Source organism: Neovison vison, chromosome 10, assembly GCF_020171115.1.
Source record: "Neovison vison isolate M4711 chromosome 10, ASM_NN_V1, whole genome shotgun sequence".
Classification (NCBI taxonomy): Eukaryota; Metazoa; Chordata; class Mammalia; order Carnivora; family Mustelidae; genus Neogale; species Neogale vison.
In genome coordinates this window covers 63,327,638-63,349,130 of record NC_058100.1, presented here as the reverse complement: position 1 = coordinate 63,349,130, position 21,493 = coordinate 63,327,638, and the positions used below count along the sequence as shown (strand labels likewise).

Sequence of the window (21,493 nt, the reverse complement as noted above, 5' to 3'; positions counted from 1 at the left end):
TCGGCTCAGGTCATGATCCCAGGGTCCTAGGATCGAGTCCCACATTGGGCTCCCCGCTCTATGGGAAGCCTGCTTCTCCCTCTCCCACTCCCCCTGCTTGTGTTCCTCTCTCACCGTGTTTCTCTCTGTCAAATAAAATCTTAAAAAAAAAAAAAAAGAAATAGGTACATTATTGCAGATTCTTCAGATGTTATAAGGACTATAAAGAAAGATTATGAACAACTTTATGCCAATAAATTTAACCTAGTTAAAAAGACACAAATAACCAAATCTTCCTGAAGAAGAGAGAGAACTTCAGTTGCCCTATATTTACAGTTAAAACCTCTTGTGAAGAAAACTCTGGGCCCAGCTACCTTCATCAATGAATTCTACTAAACATTTTTAAAAAGAAATGTATTGGAAGGGGAGGTGAACCATGAGAGACTATGGACTCTGAAAAACAATCTGAGGGTTTTGAAGGGGCGGGGGATGGGAGTTTGGGGGAACCAGGTGGTGGGTATTAGAGAGGGCACGGATTGCATGGAGCACTGGGTGTGGTGCAAAAACAATGAATACTGTTACGCTAAAAATAAATTTTAAAAAATTTTTAAAAAATATGTTAACAATTCAACACAAACTCTTCCAGATAATAGGAAGAGGAGTTAACGTTTCCCAAGTTCTTGTGAGTTCAGAATTACCATGATAGCAAAAACTGGCAAAGGTATTATAAAGAGAAAAATGTCAATGTTGCTCATATGCAGAATCTTCTAAAGATACCAACAAGTTAAATCTAGCAGTAAAAAAAAAAAGAATAACTTATCATTACCAAGTAGGGTTCGTTTTAGCAATACAGATTTAGTTTAATATTGGAGGATCAATCATTACATTTTTCCACATAACAAAATAAAGTAGAAGGTCACATAATCCTTCACTACACTTGAGGAGAAATATTTGACAAAATTCTATTTCCATTCATGACAAAGTTCTAGCAAACTTTCTAAATCTCTGATTACAGACTTTAACAAAACATAACAAAAATTTTTTAAATCCCATAAGGCTAACACCTTAGTGGTGAAATTTTGAATGCTTTTTAAAAAAAAAATCCACTATATGGCAAAGATTCCCTCTCTCATGACTGTTTTATTGGTGTTTTATTCCAGGGTCTATCTGGTGTAATAAGACAAGAAAAAAAAAATCGTAGAGATTGGAAAAGAAGAAACCAAACTATCTTTGTTTGCAGATGACATGACTATGTAGAAATTTCTAAGAAACCTATGAAGAATTTTTAAGATACCAGATCAATATAAAAATACCTAGTTTCTGTTTACTAGCAAAAGTAATTGGAAAATACATTTTAAGAAATTAGCATTTATGTTGGTATCATTAAACAAGTCTTAGGAATAAGAATAATAAGCAATCTCTTTACACTGTAAACTACAAAACTTGAGATAATTTAAAGAAGACTTAAATGTATTGGTATATCATGTTCATTGATTAGAAGACTCAATGTTGTTAAGATGGCTGTTCTTCCCAAATTTATCTAAAGATTGAATATGATCCCAGGTAAAATTCCAGGAGTTCTTTCTTTTCTCTCTCTCTCTCTCTCTCTCTTTTTGTATCCTATGAAAAGCTAAAATATTTATGGAAATGAAATTGGCAAAAAGTAAAAAAAAGTTATGGAAAAGAATAGCAAAATAAAAGAAAAACAAGACAAGATGAAGACAGAGAGGGAGACAAAACTTAAGAGAATCTTAGGAAACAGACTGAAGGTTGCTGGACGTGGGTGTGAGGTTGTTGGGGTAATTGGGTGATGGGCATTAAGGAGGGCATGTGATGTAATGAACACTGGCTTTATATAAGACTGATAAATCACTAACTCTTCCTCTAAAACGAATAATACTCTATGTTAATTAATTGAATTTAAGTTTTAAAAAGCATAAGGCAAAACATATCAGAATAAAGAATTACAGAGGTTTAAAAAAGGCAAAAACAAAAAGAGGATTTACACTATCTGCTTTCAAGATTTAGTGTAAAACTACAGTGATCAAGAAAGTGTGGTATTGGCACAAGCCTAAACAAGTAGATTAGTGAATGAAGGGAGAGTCCATATGTAAAGCAGACCCACACACATGACAATTATTTTCAGCAAGGTGCCCGTTGAATTCAGTGAGGAAAAATAGCTTTCAGTCAGTGGTGCTGGAATAACTGGAAATCCATAGAGAAAAATCAGTGCCAAGTGTTGCCCCACACCATACACAAAAACTAATCCCACGTGGATTTTAAACCTAAGTGTAAAAGCTAAAACTATATAATTATGAGAAGACCTAGAAAATCTTTGTGACTTTGGGGTAGGCAAGGATTTTCTTGATAGGGATCAGAAGGCATGAATCATAAAAGAAAACGGAATTGATTATGACTACCTTAAAGTAAAAACTCTCTTCAAAAGACACTATTTAAAAAATGAAAAGGCAAGTCATAGACAGGAAAAAGATATATTTTATAAAGGGCTGTATCTAGATTACACAGAGAACCCTGATGAGTCAATTCCAAGAAATGAACAACCTAAAAATGTGCACATTTTTGGACATATATGTCCCTGGAGAAGATTTATGAATGGTAAATAAATGCATGAAGATATGCTCAAATCATTACTCATTTGGGGAATGGAAACTAAAACCACCATAATATATAGCACTACATAGCCAGAAACATGGTTAAAATTTAAAAGACTAGCAATACCAAATATTGGTGAATGTAGAATAAATGGAACTCTCATATCTTGCAAGTTTGAATGTAAAATTGTACAGCCTCCTGGAAAATAGTCTGAAAGGATAAATTGTATCCCTACAGTAGAAAACAGTTGCTTCAGATGTTTTGTCCAGTTTTGTAGTTGTTTACAGGAGGAAGACTGACCAAATACCAGTTAATCCCTCATGCATGAAAACAGAAATTGTTTGATATGATTTTTAATCATTCATTAACATTAAATGTTTTCTGTAGGTAAAATTGACTGGCATTGAACACAAAAATAAAATGAGAAAAGTATTGGGGCGCCTGGGTGGCTCAGTGGGTTAAGCCGCTGCCTTCGGCTCGGGTCATGATCTCAGGGTCCTGGGATCGAGTCCCGCATCGGGCTCTCTGCTCGGCAAGGAGCCTGCTTCCTCCTCTCTCTCTGCCTGCCTCTCTGCCTGCTTGTGATCTCTGTCTGTCAAATAAATAAATAAAACCTTTAATAAAAAAATGAGAAAAGTATTGATTGACATTGTCATTTTGGGGCATGCTTTCAAAATTCATCTAGGAGTCTTATTTATCAAGACTGTTGCCTTTTTCAATTTGGGAAAGACTTAGACTTAAAATACATGAGGTTACATTTTAGAAGTTATGGTATTTTCGGAGTATTTGTGTTTTACGTTGTATTGGGGATGTGAATGTGTTCAGGCCGCAGAGCCATTCCCGGTGAGACCTGTCTGCTAGTCTCTGCTCTCAAGTCCTTACATCCAGCCAGACCATCGGCAGCCCAGTCATTGAGATCACCTCTTACTCTAAGCAGCGCTGAAAATCAAACAGGCTACTAAGAATTCTGTCCACTGAGAAGATTTTCTTTCCATGTCATTTTTCAGGGCCTCCTCTGAAAGGATTATAATATCAGAACATTCCACTTCTAATAGTTTTGGCATATCACTAGGCATAATGTTTTGATTCTCAGTTAACCTTCAGTAGTCCTATTGTACTCACATGGCAGTGCGTGCAGATTAAGTAAAATACAGCAGGCATACCTCTACTACCTGCCTGTGCCTTCAGGGCTTACTGGGCCCTCATCCAGTATCTGTTCGTTTCCCTTGATGGCGGAGTGCAGCTTGATACTCCCAACTTTATGGCTAGATGAGCACGTGCTATCTCTTTCCTATGGGGCACTTTGGATCACGTTAGCTACCTGGCGTCCCTTGATCCTCCAGTTAGTTTCTGGTTGATATTAACAGTAGGCCAGGAGTTGTTTCTCAAAAACCAACAAACCACTTCTCATTTCACTTGAACTGACTATGATCTTTAACAAAACCTAAGAATCAAGAAATGGGAGACCATGAATTGATTTTCCACTCAGAAAATAGGTGTACTGGGTAAAAAGCAGCTATATGTGAAATATAGTTTGATTCAGAAATTATTTCAAACCACCAGAAAAGTAAGGTGAGAAAGATTAATAAAGAGTTTTAAGGCATGGTACAAAAATAATCTAAACACTATCTTGTAATAAAATGTGTTTGGAGATACAAAAAATCATAATTTAAAAATTCTGTTTGGGTCCTCTGCCCATTTTTTAATTGGATTGGTTGTTTTTTTCATGCTGAGTTCTCTTAAATTCTTTGTATATTTTGGCTATTAACCTCTTACTGGATAGGTCATTAGCAAATATCTTCTCCTGTTCAGTAGGTTGCCTTTTTGTTGACGGTTTCCTTCTCTGCACACAAGGTTTTTATTTTCGTGTAATCCCATTAGTTTAATTTTGCCTTTTTTTTTTTGTTTGCCTAAAGAGACATATCTAGAAAAATGTTTCTATGACTGATCTCAAAGAAATTGCTGCCTATGTTTTCTTCTAGGAGTTTTTTATGGTTTCAAGTCTCACCTTTAGGTTTTGGATTTTCTGTTGTGGTTTTGTTTGTTTGTTTGTTTTGTTTTGTTTTTACCCATTTTGAGTTTATTTTTGTATGGTACAAGGAAGTGGTCCAGTTTCATTCTTTTGCATGTAGGTGTCCAGTTTTCCCAACACCATCTGTCGAGGAGACTGTCTTCTCCCTGTTGTATATTCTTGCCTCTTTTGTTGTAGATTAATCAACAGTGTAAGTGTAGCTTATTTCTCTCTGTTCTGTTCCATTTATCTATATGTCTGTTTTTGTGCCAGTACCATACTATAGCTTTGTAGTATATCTTGAAATCTGGAATTATGCTACCTTTAACTTGGTTGTTCTTTCTCAAGAATGCTTTGGCTATCCAGGGTCTTTTTGGTTTCATACAGCTTTTAGTTTTATTCTAGTTATATGACAAAAATGTTGGTATATTGATAGGGATTGCATTAAATATGTAGAATGCTGTGGTGGCATAAATACCAATTATATATGAACATTGTACTTAATATACACTGAATGCTATAGCACTTCAAAGAGGTTACTATCTAGTGGGGAATATAGAGAAAATATAAGTGGTTGATAAAGATGTGCTTCTCCTTACATACAAGGGAAGTGCAAATTAAAACAAGATACCAACTTTTACCCATCAGATTGGCAATAAGATTTAAAATCTTGGAAGCAAAAATGTCAGCAAAGATATGGCCAAAAAAAAAAAAAAAATCTCTAGTCCTCCAATGCAATTCCACCATCAGGGCTTCTTAATACTTTTTTAAGTGTCATCACCTACCACAGACATTTGAAGACTATTTGGTTTGCTTAGTTTTTAAAGGTCAAGTATAAAGCTTGCCATACCATACCATAGCATACCATAGCATACCATACCATACCATACCATGGATATCTGTTGTTCTGGGTGCCACTCAAAGCTGAAAAGCTTTTTATTTTACCTTGTAGATGGCTCAGAGCTGCATACTCAGATATGGAATGTGCTGCTTTCAGAGTGTAAGAAGGCCAGCCAAACTTCTTGTCTCCTTAGTGGAACACAGACAAAGGGTAGGAAATTCTCTTTGACATCGGGAGGAATATTCCATCATACTCCTGTATTCTCGGGAACTTCATGGAGGAGGCAAGCCCTTGTATTATCACCAAATTGAGTTCTCAGTCCTGTCACACATGTACATTTTACCAAGGCACCTCAATCCCTCAGCTCTTCTACTCTCCGGGTCCTAATAGCTTGCTGTCATTCGGAGGAGGATCAAGGGCATGTAGCCTGGAATGTTGAGGCAGCCAGGGTCTCTGCAGAGCAGATTGTGGCATAGAACAAGAATATTTTATTATATTTCCCTGAAGCTGGGAAGTAGCAGTATTGCTTTGGCAGGTGAAAACAACATGTTCCTTTTGTTCTCTCTGGGTTGTTACAAAGGAAAAAGCATTTGCTACGTAAAAGCTACATATCAAATACCAAGGCTGTTTTAATTTGCTTAATAAGGAGACTCCATCTGGAGTGGCAACTCCAGTTAAAGTCATCTTCTAATTAGAAGTTTATGATAATCTGCCCATCGTTTTTCAAGCTTATTAATTTTCGCAGTGACCAAACTAGTGAAGACATTCACTAAACTTGTAATTCTCAAATCTCTGATGGTAGACTAATCTCTCCTGTTCTCTTGGGATGACTTGTTGCCAGAGAAAGGAAACTAGTGGTTTCTAGCAGTCCCTTCCTACACCATATAGGCATTGCTTAGAAAGCTGAAGTGTGGGGCGCCTGGGTGGTTCAGTGGGTTAAAGCCTCTGCCTTCGACTCAGGTCATGATCTCAGGGTCCTGGAATCGAGCCCCGCATCGGGTTCTCTGCCAAGGGGGAGCTTGCTTCCTCCTCTCTCTCTCTGCCTGCCTCTCTGCCTGCTTGTGATCTCTGTCTGTCAAATAAATAAATCAAAATTTAAAAAAAAAAAAAGCTGAAGTGTGGATTCTGCCAATTGCTAAGAGTATATATTTCTAATTATAAGCCCCTAAACTGGAAAAATAACAGCAAAGTGATTTCCTCGATTTATTCTTAGGTATTTGATATTATCTGGTGCAATTGTATGGGGGATTGTTTTTAAATGTCACTTTTTAGTTTTCCATTCATGTGTGTAGAAATTCAATTGATCTTTTTAGTATTGATAACCACATTCAAGGACCTCACTCAATTTGCTTACCAACGCTAATAGATTATCTCTAAAGTATTTGGGGATTTCTATATCTCAGTCATCATCTGAGAGTAATAACAGTTTTGCTTCTTTTTTTTTTTCCAGTTCTTTCACATCTTTTTCTCACCTTATTGCAATGGCTAGAACTTCTGGTACATCATTGAATAGAAGTGGTGAGAAATAGGCATCCTTGTCTCATTCCCGATACCAGATATAAAGCTTTCAACATTTCACCATTAAATATTATGTTTGTTGCAGGACTTTCAAAGATTCTCTTTATGGGTAAAGGAATTTGCCTTTTATCCCTCATTTGCACAGAGCAGAGATTTTATGAATAATGAATTTGTCAGATTTTTTTTCAAATGCTTTTTAAAAATTGATTACAGTTATCACATTACTTTTTACCTTTATTCTTCTAATGCAGTAAATTAGATAAAGTTTCTAATAGTAAATCCATCTTGCATTTGTACAGTACTTTTATATTCCTAGTGTAAACCTAAGTTGGTTATGATGTAGTTCTCTAAGACTCTGGGTTTCATTTGCTAATATTTTGTGTTGAATTTTTGTAGCTATGTTCACAAGAGGGATTGGATTATTCTTTTCTTGTAAGATATTTTATCAGGCTCTGGTAGGAAGTTTATGCTGGCTTCATAAGACAATTTTACAAGTGTTCCCTCTTTTTTTTATTATCTAAAATATTTTGTATGAAATTGGTGATTTTTCTTCCTTAAATGGTAAATTTCCCTGGGCTTTTCTTTGTTAAGAAAGTTTTATTTATTTATTTAAATTTATTTGATAGAGAGAGATCACAAGTAGATGGAGAGGCAGGCAGAGAGAGAGAGAGGGAAGCACGCTCCCTGCTGAGCAGAAAGCCCGATGTGGGACTCGATCCCAGGACCCTGAGATCATGACCTGAGCCGAAGGCAGCGGCCTAACCCACTGAGCCACCCAGGCGCCCTGTTAAGAAAGTTTTAAAATAGGAGTTCAATTTCTGTAATAGATTATAAGATTATATAATTTTCCTGTTTCTTGGCTCTGTTTAGGTTTTATTTCTTTAGGAATTTGTATCATATGATTTTCACATTTTCAAGAGAGATGACAATGTCTTTTTTATGGGGAATTTTTTAAACATCCACAAAATTAACAAAAGTTGTAAAAACAGTACCCCAAAATAGTGCAAAAAATAGTACAAAATCCTTTTTACCCCTCGAGCTATTTCAGAGTAAGTGACCCTGCTGGCCTGATGCTTCATCACCCCTAAATACTTGAGTGTGTATTTTCTACAAACAAGAATATTCTCTCACATAACCACGACACAACCATCAGAATAAAGACATTAGGTTCATTATTGCCATCTCATCCTCAGAATACATTCATGGTCAACAGTTGTCCAGATAATGTCCATCATAGCAAAAGGGTCTAGTTCAACATCATGTGTTGTCCTGTCTCTTTTAGTCTCTTTTTAGTCTCCTTCAGTCTAGACCAGTTTTTCAGTCATTTCTTTTTGAAGACTACAGGGCAGTTAATTTTTAGAATATGTGCATTTGTCTGATATTTCTCGTGACTAGATTCAGGTCATGCACCTTGAACTGGAGGACCGAGGAGGTGGTGCTTGTTCCTCTCATCGCTTGCTACCAGGTGATGCACACTTTGATCCGTCGTGTGATGTTACTCACTTTGATCTCTTCATTAAGGAAGTATGCACACTTCTTTTTTAAAAGATTTTATTTATTTATTTGACAAAGAGAGCATAAGTTAGAGAGGCAGGCAGAGAGTCGGGAGGGAAGCAGGCTCCCTGCTGAGCAGAGAGCCCGATGCAGGGCTCGATCCCAGGACCCTGAGATCATGACCTGAGCCGAAGGCAGAGGCTTAACCCACTGAGCCACCCAGGCGCCCCAGGAAGTATGCACTCTTGGTAATAAAGTACTTTGTAACTATGTACCTAATCTGTTCCTCAGAGGTCTTTCAGTTTATTCATGCATTTATCTATGTCTATATGGACTGAAGTTTTCCTTTTTTTCTCAGTGTGTTAGAATCAGTTACTTCAACTATTTATTTTGTAGCTCAGATTCTGGGGTGTGTTCAGTGCAAACTCCGTCAGGCTGGCCTCTTTGTCTTTTTGGCATGCCCCCCTCATTCTTTGAATACATTCTTATTCTCAGCTTCTTTTCCTAGTCCTGAAATTTGCTGTTTCTTCACGGAGTCCTGGTTCCTTTTTGTGAAGAGTAAATTTAGAAGCCAAGATCTGGGTACTAAGGGTGTACACTGCTACTGAGGTGGCATTCTCTTTTTTTTTTAAATGGTAGTGCCCTAGGGTTTATTAAACCGTTCCTTAGTATAGGCACTGGGGCTTGCCCATGGTGTCCTCAGTGTATAAAGCCTGGACATTCTGCCAGTTCTACTTGGACAATGACACCAGAAAATTGACAGTTAAGTGGATGTTGTACATGAGCTAGTCATCTGTCATCCTCACATGGCCAGTGGTCACTGCCAGACCCAGTACCTTCTTCCTCAGGAATTTGATAGTAGACTTCACTTCATCCACTATGGCCACCATGTTGTCATTGAGTCAGCAAGGAAAGGAACTTGCCAGCCTTATTCAGACCTGGGCCCAGGATTCATGGGATCTCCTTGATCAGAGATTCTGAAGCCAAAAAGGCATCCTACTTCTTGGCCAGCTCCTAACCAAGCTTCTTGAACACAGGGTTTGAACTCACGACCCTGAGATCAATATTTGGACGCTTAACCAACTGAGCCACCCAGCAGCCCCTATTGAGGTGTTGCTCTTAAACCCTTTCAGTGGACAGAGCTAGGATAGTTAGGAATGGGTGTCTATGTGTGTATGCATATTACATGCATATTTATGTTATAATTTACTTACTATTTAAAAACTGAGCTCACACTGATATTCTCAATTCTAATCCGAGACCACAGTTTTAGATTTTCCCGCTTCCGTATTTGTAACTTCCTTTTCCAACACAGAGAGAGAAAGAAACCTTGCTTCCATTAAACTTAACATATTTATCATTCAATTAATCACCTTCTCTTCCTATTTGGGCTCTATTTCTGTCCCCTATAGACTTTCCTACTTGTGGGTGTCCTCATGACCCTAAGAACGTGGGTTCTGACACTCCAGAGCAGTTGCCATCCACACTGGATATCCTTACCAAAGCTCTCACTTCCTGCTTGGGGTCAGATACATTCCAGAACTTCCCCCCTTCCCCACACAGTTGCATTCCTCACCCACCTGGGCTCTAAATCCACACTTCAGGTTGCCCCTACATGCGGAGACCTTCCCCATCTGGTTTTCCTGTGTCAGGCAGCTCTTCTCATACACTTTCACAGGTGCAGCCCCATGTGGGTTCCCTCTTCAGCCTTCCTGGGCTTCTTTTCCATACCAGTTCCCCCTCCATGGCTCTGATCCATCTCAGGCTTTGACTCCCCTTTCCCTCATTATAGACACACTGCTCACCCTTTTTGGGCTTTGTTGCCCCATGCCAGCTGCCCCACTGTGGGGAACATTCTTATCCTGACTCTGGCTCTCCGTGCTGGGCATTTCTCATCCAGCTTGGGCTTCAGCCTGCTGTTTAGGGGTGCCCCATGGATGGGTGCCCCCTTTACCCTCTGTGACCTCTGACACCTTATGCTGGGCTGTCCCTCTATGGACATGGATGCCCTTCTTGTCTCTCTTGGGCTCCCAAATAGTGTGCTGGGCTTCTCCCAGGGGTAGATGTCCTCATCCCACCCACGCTCTGCCATAAGCCACTGCCAGAGCATGCCGCTGCCTCCTTCAGCCCCGCTGATTAGCTTTAGGACTGAAATTTCCAAAAAAGGAAAGAATGAAAGAAAAGCTTGCTATCTTTTTAATGTCTGAAGGGTTTGAAATGATGTCCTCCTTTGTGTTCCTGATATTAATAATTTATACCGTCTCTCTTTCTCTTCCTAACTAGTCTCTTCCAGCAATTTATCACTTTTATTAGTGTTCTCAGTGAATTATATTTTGGTTTACTAAACGCTGTCTTTTGTGTGTATATTTTTTGTTTTATTTCTGCTTTTTATTATTTCATTCTTTCTGCTTTCTTTGAGTTAACTTGTTTTTTTGTTTTTTTAAGTCTTTAACTTCTCAAAGTGAGTAACTAGGTCCTTGTTTTTTGCCTCACTCCCTTTCCTTCCCCAACACATGCACTCAGGCCTGTAAATTTCCTTCTAAGTATTTGGCTTTAGCCACACTCCACAAGTATTTATACAGATTATTTTTTTAAAGATTTTATTTACTTATTTATTTATTGAGAGAGAGCGAGATCACAAGCAGGAGGAAGGGGGAGAGAGAGAGAATCAGATTTCCCACTGAGCAGGGAGCCCAACATGGGGCTCAGTCCCAGGACCCTGAGATCATGACCTGAACCAAAGGCAGATGCTTAACTGATTGAACCACCCAGGTGCTCCCAGATTATTTTTATTATCCTTATTTTCAGTACATTTTCTCTAATTTCTATTGTGATTTCTTCTTTGACCCATGAATTATTTAGAAGTGTGTTTTGATTTCTGGTTGCTTTATCTAGATTTCTATAGTTTTTTAGTTAGATTTTTATTTCCAATTTCTAGTTTAATTTCACTGTGGTCAGAAAATACCTTCTTTATGCTTCCTGTTTTGTGGAATGTGTTGAGCCTTAACTTACTACATGGTATGTGATCAGTTTTGGCAAATTTCTACAGACACTTGAAAACTGAATTCTGCAGATGTAGAATGTTTACCACTTTTTAGAGCTGAGGTTCTCAAACTTAGAAAACCAGTCTCAAATATGTTAAAAATTCCAGGTCACATTCCAGACATACATGCATCCTGGGTTTTTGTAAGGTTGAAACATACTTTGTCTTCTTTTGTGGGTGCTGTGCAATATGCTGATGGTAACATGCTTAAAATATTTCCATGCATGAATCCTTTTATGGATCTGTCATTCCCACAAAATAGGGTATGGAATTAGGTTGTAAAATGAGGGAAAAAGTAATAATATGTTATCCTCACTTTGGCATTTGATAGTTCAACAAGAAATTTCCCCTTAAAGTTGGACGTTTACAGTGTAATTTAACAACTGTGGTATAAATTCTTATTTTATAAAACAGTTGTATTAAACACTTTCCAATATCCATTAAATTTTAGCCAACTTTTAGTTTTACTGTGCATATGATATGAAGTAATTGTCCGTTAGAGAAAGAAGATATTGTTGCAAAAGAGTGAAAAAGGAAAAATCTTCGTTAACTGCATTTTTTTAAAAGATTTTATTTATTTATTTGACAGGCAGAGTTCACAAGTAGGCAGAGAGGCAGGCAGAGAGAGAGAGAGGAGGAAGCAGGCTCCCTGCCAAGCAGTGAGCCCGATGCGGGGCTCGATTCCAGGACTGGGAGACCATGACCTGAGCCGAAAGGCAGAGGCTTTAACCCACTGAGCCACCCAGGCACCCTATAACTGCATTTTTTTTTTTTAATGAAATTCCTATTCTGGATATATTTGAGTGTTCTTCACTTTGTAAAGTAAAATGCGTAAGTAAAGTGAAAAGTGAAACACACGATATTTTTATTTTCAAAACTTGAAGGATTTATATAATACAATTATAGAAGTACATAAATAATACATAAAGTTTACATGTTATAAACTTATGTATTTATATAATTATAGAGTGTTATATAAATATATAATAAAGATAAGGTATTATATATATTTATGATTATTAATGTATAGTATACATTATAAAATACATGTATATAATTTATTTATCCTGATATGTATATTCCAAAATTCACAGTTATATAATTGTTTCTCGGGGCGCCTGGGTGGCTCAGTGGGTTAAAGCCTCTGTGGGTTAAAGTGTTCGGGTCAAGTCGTGATCCCTGGGGTCCTGGGATCGAGCCCCACATCAGTCTCTCTGCTTGGCAGGGAGCCTGCTTCCCTTCCTCTCTCTCTGCCTGCCTCTCTGCCTACTTGTGATCTCTGTCTGTCAAATAAGTAAATAAAATCTTTTAAAAAAAAATAAAAAATAAAATTGTTTCTCTCAAATCCAGAAACACTAGTGAGGTCTGCTCATGAAACCTACTTAGTAGTAAATATCACTAAATGTCTTTTGGGTAACTTACGCCTTGGTTCTGGAGCATGGCTACAAGAGGCTTAACAAGAGCCAGGTGACTGGAGCTCAGCTGTGTAAATAGGTCCTGGTTGGCTGGCAGCTAAACAGGGACCTGATGTAAAAAGCAGACTAAAGGAAGTAACGTATAAGATTATTACCAGACAGAAGTTGGAGTGTGTTGGTTACATGACAAGGATTAATACAGTGAAACCACTTAAAGAAGAAAGAGCCACAGAGAGAGAAGATATTTTAATAGAGATGAAAACTGAAATCAGTGAAGGATAAGGAGGGCAAGGACTTGATCGTGTTGGTTTTTCTAGCCAATGTCCTTTCTCTTCCTTTGTCCTGGACCCTATTTTCTTTAGATGTATATTCTTTGGGTTTGTTTCTTTGTTTTGGTTTCATGTATATATATATTTGTATATATTTGTATACATAAGCTTTTAAAAGGAAAGTGTTTAGTCCTTCTTTTCGTTTTCCAGTTTTGCTGAGATATAATTGATATATAACATTATATTAGTCCAAGGTATTTTTTTTTTAATTTTAGTCCAAGGTAGTTGCACAACATAACATGTGATAAATACACTTATTGCAAAATGACTGCCCAGTAAGTTTAGTTAACATCGGTAACCTCACATAGCTACACATTTTTTTTTCTTCCAGTAAGAACTTCAGAGATCTTCTGTTGCTAACTGTCACCATGCTGTACATTTTTCTAGGACTTACTTATAACTGGAAAGCACCTCCATCGCCACCTCTAGCAATGACCAATCTGTTCTCTGTATCTATGAGTTCAGATTTTGTAGATTCCACAAACTGTATGTGACATACAGTTATTTTTCTCTCTTCTGACTTATTTCACTTGCCCTCAGCGTTTATCTGTGTTGTCACAAATGGCAGGATATTCTTTTCTTGTGGCTGAAAATAGTCGTGTGTGTGTGTGTGTTTCTTTATCCATTTTTCCATTGATGGACACTCAGGTTGTTTGCATGTTTTGACAATGATAACTAATACTTCAGTGAACACGGGGTGCAGGTATCTTTTTGAGATAGTGATTTCATCTTCAGATAAATACCCAGCAGTAGAATTGCTCAATTGTATAATAGTTCTATTTTTAATTTTTTTTTAGTTTTTTATTTTTTATAAACATATTATTTTTATCCCCAGGGGTACAGGTCTGTGAATCACCAGGTTTACACACTTCACAGCACTCACCAAAGCACATACCCTCCCCAATGTCCGTAATTAATTTTTTGAGGAATCTCTATACCATTTTAAAACTGGCTTTACTAGTTTACATTCCCACCAACAGTACACAAGGGTTCCATTTTCTCCCCATCCTAGCCAGCATTTGTTATTGTCTTTTTGATATTAAGCATTCTAACAGGTGTGAAATACCTCATTGTGCTTTTGATTTGCATTTCCCTGATGATCAGTGATATTGACCTCCTTTTCATGTACCTGTTAGCCATTTGGATGCCTTGTTTGGAAAAGTGTGTTTAGTTCCTCAGCCCATTTTTTAATCAGATTGTCATTTTGCGGTTAAGTTGGAGGAGTTATTTATATATTTTGAGTATTAACCTTTATTGGATATATTATTTGTAAATATTTTCTCCCATTCCATAGGTTGTCTATAATTTTTTGATGGCTTTTTATGCAGAAGCTTTTTATTTTGATATAGTCCCTCTTGTTTATTTTTCCTTTTGTTGCCTTTGCTTCTGACATTATCAAGACCAGTGTGAAGGGGCTTCTTCCCTATGTTTTCACTTAAGATTTATGGTTTCAAGCTTTATGTTCAAGTCTTTAATCCATTTTGAGTTGGTTTTTTGTTTAAGATGTGAGATAGTGATTCAGTTTTATTAGTTTGCATGTGACTGTCCAATTTTCTCATCCATTTATTAAAGAGATTATCCTCTCCCAGTTGTGTATTTTTCACTCTTTTGTAATATATCGATTGGCAATATATGTGTTCATTTCTGGGCTCGCTATTCTGTTGATCCATATATCTGTTTTTCTGCCAATGCCATCCCATTTTGACTACCATAGGTTTGTAATATAATTTGAGATCAGGAAGCATGATATCTCCAGATCTTGTTTTCCTTTTTCAAGATTGCTCTGGCTTTTGGAGTCTTCTGTGGTTCCATACAAAGTTTTGGACTATTTTTTTTATTTTTACGAAAAAAATGCCAGTGGAATTTTGATAGAGTTCACTTTGAATCTGTAGATTGCTCTGAGTAGCATTTAACATTTTAACAATATTATTTCTGCCAATCCATGTTGCGTAAAATATCTTTCCATTTACTTTTGTCTTTTTCAATTTCTTTCATCAATGTTTTACAGTTCTTAGTGTACTATGCAGATAAATCTTTCATCTCCTTGGTTAAATTTATTCCTAAGCATTTGTTCTTTTTTGATGCAGTTGTAAATGGAGTTTTAAAAAATTTCTTTCCTGATAGTTTGTCATTAGTATATAGAAATGTAACTGATTTTTTTATATTGATTTGTATCCTACAACTTTACTGAATTCATTTATTAGTCCTAACAGTTTTTTGGTGGAGTCTTTAGGCTTTTTTATATATAATATCATGTCATCTGGAAATAGAGACACTTTTACTTCTTCTTTTCCAACATGGATGCCTTTTATTTCTTTTCTTGTGTAATTGCTCTGGCTCAGATTTCCACGTGGTAAGAGTCAGCATCCTTGTCTTGTTCCTTATCTTAGAGAAGAAACTTTCAGCTTTTCACTGCTGAATATACTGTTAACTGTGGGTTTGTTGTATATGGTCTTTATTATGTTGACTAATCTATTCTTCCTACCCAGTTTCTTGAGCTTTTGTCATGAATGGATGTTGAATTTTGTCAAATGCTTTTTCTACATCTACTTTGGTGATCATGTGGTTTTTATCTTCTATATTGTTACTGTGTTGTATGGCATCACTTGATTTACCGATGTTGAACCACCCTTGAATCCCTGGAATAGTTTGCGATTGATCACGTTGTATGTTCATGTATTGTTGAATTTGGTTTGTTATTTTGTTAAAAAATTTGTATCTATATTTATTAAAGATATTGGCCAGTAGTTCTCTTGTAGTGTCCTCATCTGGATTTGGTATCAAAGTAATGCTGGCCTGGTAAAATGAGTTAGGAAATGTTCCCTCATCTTCTATTTTTTGTAAGAGTTGAGAAGAGTTAGTATTAATTCTTTAAGTTTTGGCAGAGTTCACCAGTAAAGCCATCTGGCCTAGGACATCATTTTTGAGAGGTTATTGATTACTGGTTTACTCTCTTTACTAGTTATTGGTCTGTTCAGATTTTCTATTTCTTCACGATTCAGTCTTGCTAGCTAGTATGTTTCTAGAATTTATCTGTTTCTTCTACATTGTCCAGTTTGTTATATAATTGTTCATAGTAATCTCATATGATCTTTTATATCTGTGGCAATATCTCTATCTTTGTATCTAATTTTATTCATCTTAGCCCTCTCTCTTTTTTTCTTGATAAGTGGCATCTACTCTCTTCCATGTAGATGTGGACATTGAAGCTGATGCCATCCCCAGCTTCACTTTGATGGCTTCTGATTAAGTCAATTGTGATAATCCCATCGCCCCCCTTCAGAGATGGTTTGAGGAATAGATATGTACCTAGTTCTCTCCAGTGTGACCTGTGAGATACTAATATGCTGAGCATTCAGTCTGAGCTCTGAGAAAGATGACCTCTCTTTTAAAAACAAATAAAGTTAAAGGAAAAGATGGTATGCTGACTCCTAAAACCACTACACTGAGAAATTTTTTTTATTAACATATAAAGTATTAGTTGCTTCAGGGGTACAGGTCTGTGAATCACAAGGCCCCAGCAGCCCTCTTTGTTTCCTGAGATTGAGTCTCATGGTTTATCTCCCTCCCCAGTCCCATCTTGTTTCACTTTTTTCCCCTCCCTACTCCCCAGGACTCCCCACCCTACCTCTCAAATTCCTCATATCAGAGAGATCTTGTGATAATTGTCTTTCTCTGATTGACTTATTTCACTTAGCAAAAAACCAGAAACAAAAACAACGAAATCTCACCATTTGCAACAACATGGATAGAACTAGAGGGTATTGTACATTAAGAAATTTTTAATTGACTTCATGTTACAGCAAGTGTTAGGTATTACCATTTAATTTATAATTCAATGGCCGATTAAATATACATTTTTAATGAGGGGAGGATATTGGTTAAGTAATTTTAAAAGTGTCAATAGAGAATGTATTTGGAAACAGAAAATCCAGCTGTCAGTGTTTTGTTGTTGTTAATGTTTTTTAACCTAGAGGGATTTGTCTGAGGCTTCAGAAGTTTGGAGATGGCTACTTGGTGATATTTCAGTTGCCCAGTTACTCTCCATTTTTCTGCTTCCTTATCCTTAGCTTTCATTGTCAGGCTTGTTACTTCACGGTTACAAGATGGCTGCAGCAGCTCCAGGCCAGAGGAAAGAGAGAGGACAAAAAGTGCGTGCCACTTGAGTCTGCCTGCTTTTATCAGGAAAACCAAAGGTTTCCTGGAACCCCCTCTCTGAAATCTGGGATATTTATTTGGTACTAAGTGCAGTGTATCAATTTAACCTATCTTCCCTTCTCAAATTTAGCTTCAAGTATGTTAATTCAGTAACTCTTTTATTTTAGGTTTATGTTTTATAAACTAAAGTTGGTATGTTAGACTTACGAGGTAAGACATTTAGTTTTCTTTTTCTAAAATTAGGGCTTCTGAGCCAATATGTAAATTTGTGCTAAGTTCATGCAAATTAATATTTTTCATTTGAACCAGGCATTGTGATAATTTTTAAATGAGCTTTGTATTTCTTATGTAAAGTTTTACTGTCTTAGGAAGAACAGAAGACCTATTGAGCATTTGAACTAAACTCCATTATAAGAATTATAATACAAAATACCTTTTTTCAGGGCCCCTTTTAAGAACAGAGAGCCACAGTCCATTAAAAGAAAAAATGAGCAGTGTTTAAATTTAATACCTGATATTGCATTCAGGATTTATCTTCAGAGACTTAGGTACTCTTAAATTGTAAACTCAACTCTATTTTTTTACATCCCCCTCCTCCCCCCATCTCTATCCTGTTCACAGACCTATTTATTCCGAACTCCTGAAACAGATCATTGAGGTAAAAATTGAAAGGATAATTTAAGACTGAAAGAAAATGTGGTTTCAGATTCCTTGCTGGAGGTAGAGACGCCTGCTGTAGACAAGGTGGGGCCGTGTACTTTAGGAGGGATGCAGGGTGTCTGGGGCGGGGAATGGCCAGCCGGCTGATTGCAGACACCCGCTGGAATGCAGCGTTCTGCCTCGGCTTATCCGGCTTATCCGTGAGGATTAGGCCAGGATTCACAGTGCACCTCATTTTAGGATTCTGGATCTCGGGTGGATGTGGAGGAATAGTTTCTCACACGGCAGAACTGAATGCTACTTTAAGTCCATCTCAGTAGCTGAAGAAAATAAATGAAGTTTTTGTGTTCATAGTACCTCCTGTACTTGTACCTAGTGTGGCTAGAGAGGCCACACATCATAGGGGAGCAGGCAAAACATGCATATGTCTCCAGATTGTTGTGGAAAGAAAGAACTCAGTAAGTAGGCTAGTTGCTAGTATTTCTCTCTCTCCCATCTTTATGGTCTATAACAGCATCTCTCTGCGTATGTGACTTTTATTTTTCCCAATCTTATGGTGCAGGGGGAGAGGAGTGGGAAACCAGGCTGTTTTATTTCTGCGTCTCTCCGTTAGGGAAGAAGGAAGCTCACGAGTGAATCTACTAGTCACATTGCCACAAATTTCTTAATCCAGTTTTTTTTTTTAAGTTATTTACAGTAATTGTGGACTGTACTGCATGTTGAGGCTAATTGGAAACAGTGACCAGATTCTTAATCATTGTCAGGAAACTGCATTCAGAGAATGAGAAGAACGCCCCCACTGGATGAACTGCAGCCACCACCATATCAGGACGACAGTGGTTCTCCCCATCTCTCGTGTACGCCCTCAGAAATTGGGGACAGTAAATGTGAGTTTTCCCACTGCAGCAACAGTCCAAGATGCTCATATAACAAGTGCCCAAGTGAAGGAAGCACAGGTCATGAACTAGAAAGCTTTCCTAATAAAGGATATGAAGAAGATGTTCCCAGTGACAGCACTGCAGTCCTGAGCCCGGAAGTAAGTAACACAGCGCCTAGAGCTTTCTACGTGGATGTTATTGGGGGATGATGATAACGCTGTGCTTCTCCTCTCGGTGAAAGGTTTTATCACTGTCCTGTCCTTGGTGGCTGACAGTACCATTGTTATCCCTGATCTCGTCTTTATCTGGCAGACTTACCAGGACTGTCCCAGTCATTCTCCACGCACCGCCCTCCGTTTTCCCCAAAAGGAGGACGGGTAGCTAAAAATGAGAGCAATTCACAAGCTACTGAAACATACGATCTTCCCCCGGTTTCAGCCTCAAGAGAGGTCTTTTTTATTTTCACATTTTTTACAAAACATTCTGGAATTACTTATCTGTTTCTTTCATCTTGAGGTTCCTATTTATGTGCTTTTTATTTTTAAAATTCTTTTATTTAGGATATTTTCACTTTAGGGAGATTCCTCATTCGTGTTTTATAGTTTTTCAAAAATAATGTTTTTGCATTTTCAATTCATGGGATATGGAAGAGATAAGTAATGCTCAGCTTTACTAATGAAACTTGAATGCATGGCGACATTTGTTCAGAGTTGTTGGTTACATTTTATTTCCTATTTTGAAGCATAAATGTGAAAATGACAACAAAAATTGGTATGTTGAACTTTTGAAGTCTCTCTATGTTCTAAAAAGGATTTGTTTTAATGTCCCTTTTATGATGAAAATGGAAAGGTAATTTAAATGTTTCCATTAGGTAATACATACTTTTACGGGTTTTTTTCCTCTCACATTGCAGGTTTTTACAACTTTTGTCCCAGACAACATTTCATAATACTGCAGTGTGTCAGTGTTCTTACTGGGTGAATTTTCATCCTCCACTAAAATTAAATAATGAAAGTAAAGCTATGAACAGAATTCCCTTAATTTTAAGTTTTTCTTATACAATTTCTAAAAACACATTTTATTTGTTATTACTTTTCTACTATTTCTTGTATTCTAATATAGTATCTAACTTCGAAGAAAATTTTCATTGGTATTTTAAGTTTAATACAACCAGGAGTCCATGATTTTCTACACAGAATCCTGCCCTGTGCCCTGTGCCTGAACTTATTTGAGACCCCTGTTCCATAGGCTTGCTTACCCAAGAGACCGCCAACAGGCTGGCAGGGAAGCCTGGGTCATGGAATTACCCACAATGATAGCTGGCAACGAGTATGCCAGAGATTTTGCTATAAGCTTTACAGTCAGCATATGTCCCATTAGTAATCTCATCTTCAGGAAGTTATTCCCATTTTACAAGTGAAGACCTTGAGACTCAGAGAGGGAAACCGTTTGCCTGCCTCCCAGCACCTCCCAGATGATGGAGCTGTCATCCAAACCCAGGTCGGCCTGACTCACACACAGGGCTCTTACCGACCGTATCCTCCTGCCCCTCTTGACCTAAATCATTGTGTGGGAAATTCCTTTGATGCTTTGGTACCCTCCCAGTGCACCACCAGGCAATTCGGAGGACTCATGGACCAAATTCAGATTTGTGTGTTTTAATTAGATTATGTGTGTTTTAATCTATTTCACATAGAAAGTAAGAAGTGAGAGGAGCAAGATGAGCTAAATGAACACACTCAGGATGCCTGTAGGTACAGGTGACAGGAACACACTGCGTGAGCCTTGATTTAAGGCATGCCCATATGTCACTGTCGCTCTTTATGCCCCATCAGTGTTCCCAGTGTTCCCTTTATATGGTGCAGCAATAAGGGCAACGGTTGAGTTTTTTGTTGTTGTTGTTGTTTTTTAGGTAATCTGTACCCCCAGTGCAAGGCTTATACTCACGAACCCCCAGATCAAGAGCCACATGCTCTACCAGCTAAGCCAGCTGGGTACCCCAAGAGTTGAGATTTGAAGGGGGGCTGCCAAGGGCCCAAAACTTTGTTTTCTGGAAGAGATTCAGGGACAAGTACTCCTGGTCATCAGTGAAACTTGCCAGTTTAGCCTTTTTATACGCACTTCGATCTAAGGAGCACACGGTTGATACAGCTACTTCTAGCTCAGAGGTGACGTCATCATGGCTTGGGCTTTACATGCCTTTCTCAAGATAGTACCATTTGTTCTAGAATATTTTTGATTTATTATGCCTCTTTTGGGCATATAGTCCATGTTATTAACTTAGTTACTATCTGTAGTTACTGTACTGTATTGTAGTTACTCTTCTGAATTTTGCCTCTCAAGTTACTTCCTGATTCATTATTTATAGTTAATACAGCCTTTGCGTTTTTACCCATATTTCAGAAATCGCCAGCTTGCTCTGTTAACACTGATGAGTCTCTTGTATGCTGCTTGTTTTTGTGCCTCTATAGCAGAATTGAATATATTCAAACAAAACAGCAAGTGCACATTATATCAGTATCTAGATGCTTTTATAGCCTCTGTTAGTATAAAG

The 21,493-nt window shown here is 37.6% G+C and overlaps 1 protein-coding gene across 2 annotated transcripts in view; it reads left to right on the top strand.

Annotated features, from left to right (window-relative positions):
• SYT14 (synaptotagmin 14) overlaps positions 1-21,493 on the top strand; it is a 194,996-nt gene that overhangs the window by 115,536 nt on the left and 57,967 nt on the right. For both annotated transcript variants that reach the window (XM_044267475.1, XM_044267474.1), the window contains one exon: positions 18,826-19,097. In XM_044267475.1, coding sequence (XP_044123410.1) covers positions 18,826-19,097 — 272 coding nt within the window. The remainder of the gene's footprint in view (positions 1-18,825; positions 19,098-21,493) is intronic.